The sequence below is a fragment of the Lathyrus oleraceus genome, chromosome 5 (assembly GCF_024323335.1).
Source record: "Lathyrus oleraceus cultivar Zhongwan6 chromosome 5, CAAS_Psat_ZW6_1.0, whole genome shotgun sequence".
Taxonomy (NCBI): domain Eukaryota; kingdom Viridiplantae; phylum Streptophyta; class Magnoliopsida; order Fabales; family Fabaceae; genus Lathyrus; species Lathyrus oleraceus.
Genome location: NC_066583.1, coordinates 586,273,032 through 586,275,709, shown reverse-complemented (window position 1 = coordinate 586,275,709; position 2,678 = coordinate 586,273,032). Strand labels below are relative to the sequence as shown.

General features: G+C 36.7%; 1 protein-coding gene across 1 annotated transcript; it reads left to right on the top strand.

The window, feature by feature from the left end:
• Positions 1 to 1,785: 1,785 nt before the first annotated feature.
• Positions 1,786 to 2,475, top strand: LOC127082236 (protein MAIN-LIKE 2-like). Its single transcript, XM_051022480.1, has 2 exons — positions 1,786 to 2,173; positions 2,363 to 2,475. Exons 1-2 carry the CDS (start codon positions 1,786 to 1,788, stop codon positions 2,473 to 2,475), a joined length of 501 nt encoding a protein of 166 aa, XP_050878437.1.
• Positions 2,476 to 2,678: the final 203 nt, after the last annotated feature.

Below are 2,678 nucleotides of genomic sequence, written 5' to 3'. Positions count from 1 at the left end.
GCCTGTAGCCCACCCTTTTCACTTCCAACAATAAGCGAGAGCAGGTTATCCATCGACTTCTTTTCTTCTTCAGCAAACCAAATGAGCAAACTTCGAAGATTGGAAGGCATGTGGACTCCATGCCTCATCTGCTTTATGATCAGACTACTCAACAATACTAGTAGATATGCCACTGGTTAGCGTTACCAAGAAGCTTGTATAGGATAAACTCAGAACTCTCAGGATTGAAAGCTGACTCTATGGCCTCCTTTCCTTTTACTTCAGCCTTAAATGGAACAAATGTATTGTCGTCTGATGCTTCCAAGGCTTCTAAAAGAGCAGATCTCTTTCTTAGTTGATCATTAATTCCAATTTTAATGTTGGGGATATCCACAGAAGGTGATAACTTAAAAGTTTTTTCTTTCTCATTGTTGATTGAAACATTTATCTCTGCCCCTTTGAAGATTCTGTTGATTGTTATCCACTTGCATGATTGATAAGTTTTCTTTATTATTTTCAGGATTTATACTGAATACATGGATATCTCGGGTATCTCCGGGCTCAGGTTTCCCAGATTCAAGCCCCTCAGTTGCCACACAATTATCTTGCACAACTTTATTCAACTGAGTTTCTTCTTTCTTCTTAGCATTGGTAATGAATCTTTCTCTCGAACTTGTTTCAACCGTTTTACTGCTGGAGCAGGAACTACGCCATCAGCAACATCATGCTTACGACTTTCCGGCGCGATCTCCCTTAAGTGGAAGCCATCATTGACAGTTCCTATCAGTATTCATATGTTGCCTCATTTAATGCATTCCCTGTGTATGAAAATGAAAAATAAATTAGTATATAGAAGTTACTGTTAGATATCTTAACAAAGATATGTTTAGGAAAATACCCATGTTAACGACTTTTTTTTGAAGTTCCTTGTCTCTGATTTCCCTCATAAAATTTTGTGTTATATGTCTGATGCAATAGACGTGTGATGAGGGAGGGTTTTGCCAGCCATTATCCGGTTTATTATAGGCACTCTTTATTGACTCATGTCGATTTGATATCAAACATAGGTTGGATTATGGTGTAACATGCATTCTAAGATTTCTCAAGAAAAAATTCCATGCTTCTCCAGTTTCACCTTCTACCAATGCAAAAGCTATTGGAAATATGTTCCTATTTTCGTCTTGTGCCACAACCATTAACAAAGTTTCTCCTGTATTTTTCATATAACCATGTGCCATCTAATTGAACCACCGGTTTGCAGAATGCAAAACCCTTGATGCATGGTTGGAAATCCCAAAAAAGACGATGAAAAACTCTAGCACCACTGATTTGTGTCCCTTCGTTTGAAAATACAGGAAGGGTCTCGAGTTCTATTATAGTACCTGGTAGAAATGTTTTCATGACCAACAACCATTGCGGTAGGTCACTGTATGAAGTCTCCCAATTTCCATAAATAGAAGCGACAACCTTATTCTTTGAAATCCTTGCCTTTTTGTAAGAGATTGTGTAGTTGAATGTCTCCCGAATATGAGCGATGACGTGTTTCACTTTTAGCGAGGCATCACTGTTGGTTAGAGATTTGATACTGTCACATATTATATTAGAGTCAAGTTTTCTATGATCTTGAGACATTGCGGAAGACATGCAGGTGTGCGGACTACTAACCTTAGTGATCATCCATGTACCACTCCCCTTCCCCACATAGGCTCTGCATTTATATATGCTCTACTTGAACGATGGAGACCCGAAACACATACTTTTCACTTTCCAACCGGTGAGTACACTATAACTTTAGAAGACGTAAGTATGCTTTTGGGTCTACGCGTCAATGGTAGAGCCGTCGTAGGACCATCCGATAGTAGTGCAAGTGCTTGGACCACGTTTTTGGGTCGTCAACCACCAGAAAATCACATTAAAGGTAGACATATCCGTATCTCTTGGTTAAAACAAATATTAGAAGAAACTGAAATATCTGAAAATTCCTCCCATGAAGAACTCATTATATATACAAGAATGTATAATATATTGTGCATTGCACTTACCTTATTCCCTGATAAATCGGCCAAAGATATACATAGTATGTGGATACCATTTGTTCGGGATTTGCGGCAGTGTCGTGAATATAGTTGGGGATCGACTGTGTTAGAATTTCTATATAGGGAAATATGTAAAGTAGTTAAAGTTGATGTTGATGGTATGCGTGGATGTGTTATTCTGCTACAAACATGGGGATTTAATCGATTCCCATTTATAGCACCAATTAGTTCAGTTGTTTCAACTCACCCATATGCATCAATTTTTTAAAATTTATTCATGTAAATCTATTTTTTTAATTTACGTGTTTCAATATGTTAATTTTTCAATGTATTCTCAATTTTTTTAGATGGGCTTCGACCAACAAGAAAAAAAATTGCTCTAAAAATTGCTCTAAAAAATGCTCTATTAGCTTTCTCCATTTTGCCCTCCAACAATCTTCTTCTTATGCTATATAAGTGAGACTTGGAGACTTGAAGAAAGTCGTCAGTGATACAACATTTTGGCAAGTCTATTTCTTTGTGAAAAGCTATCATTCTTTTGTACACAATGTTTCTTTAAGTGTTTATTTATCATTTGTGTAAAATTTGTTTGTATAGAAGCAACATGTAAGACACAAAATATTATTCAAATTGTTTATTTGATTCCTTAAGGAGGTTATCCTT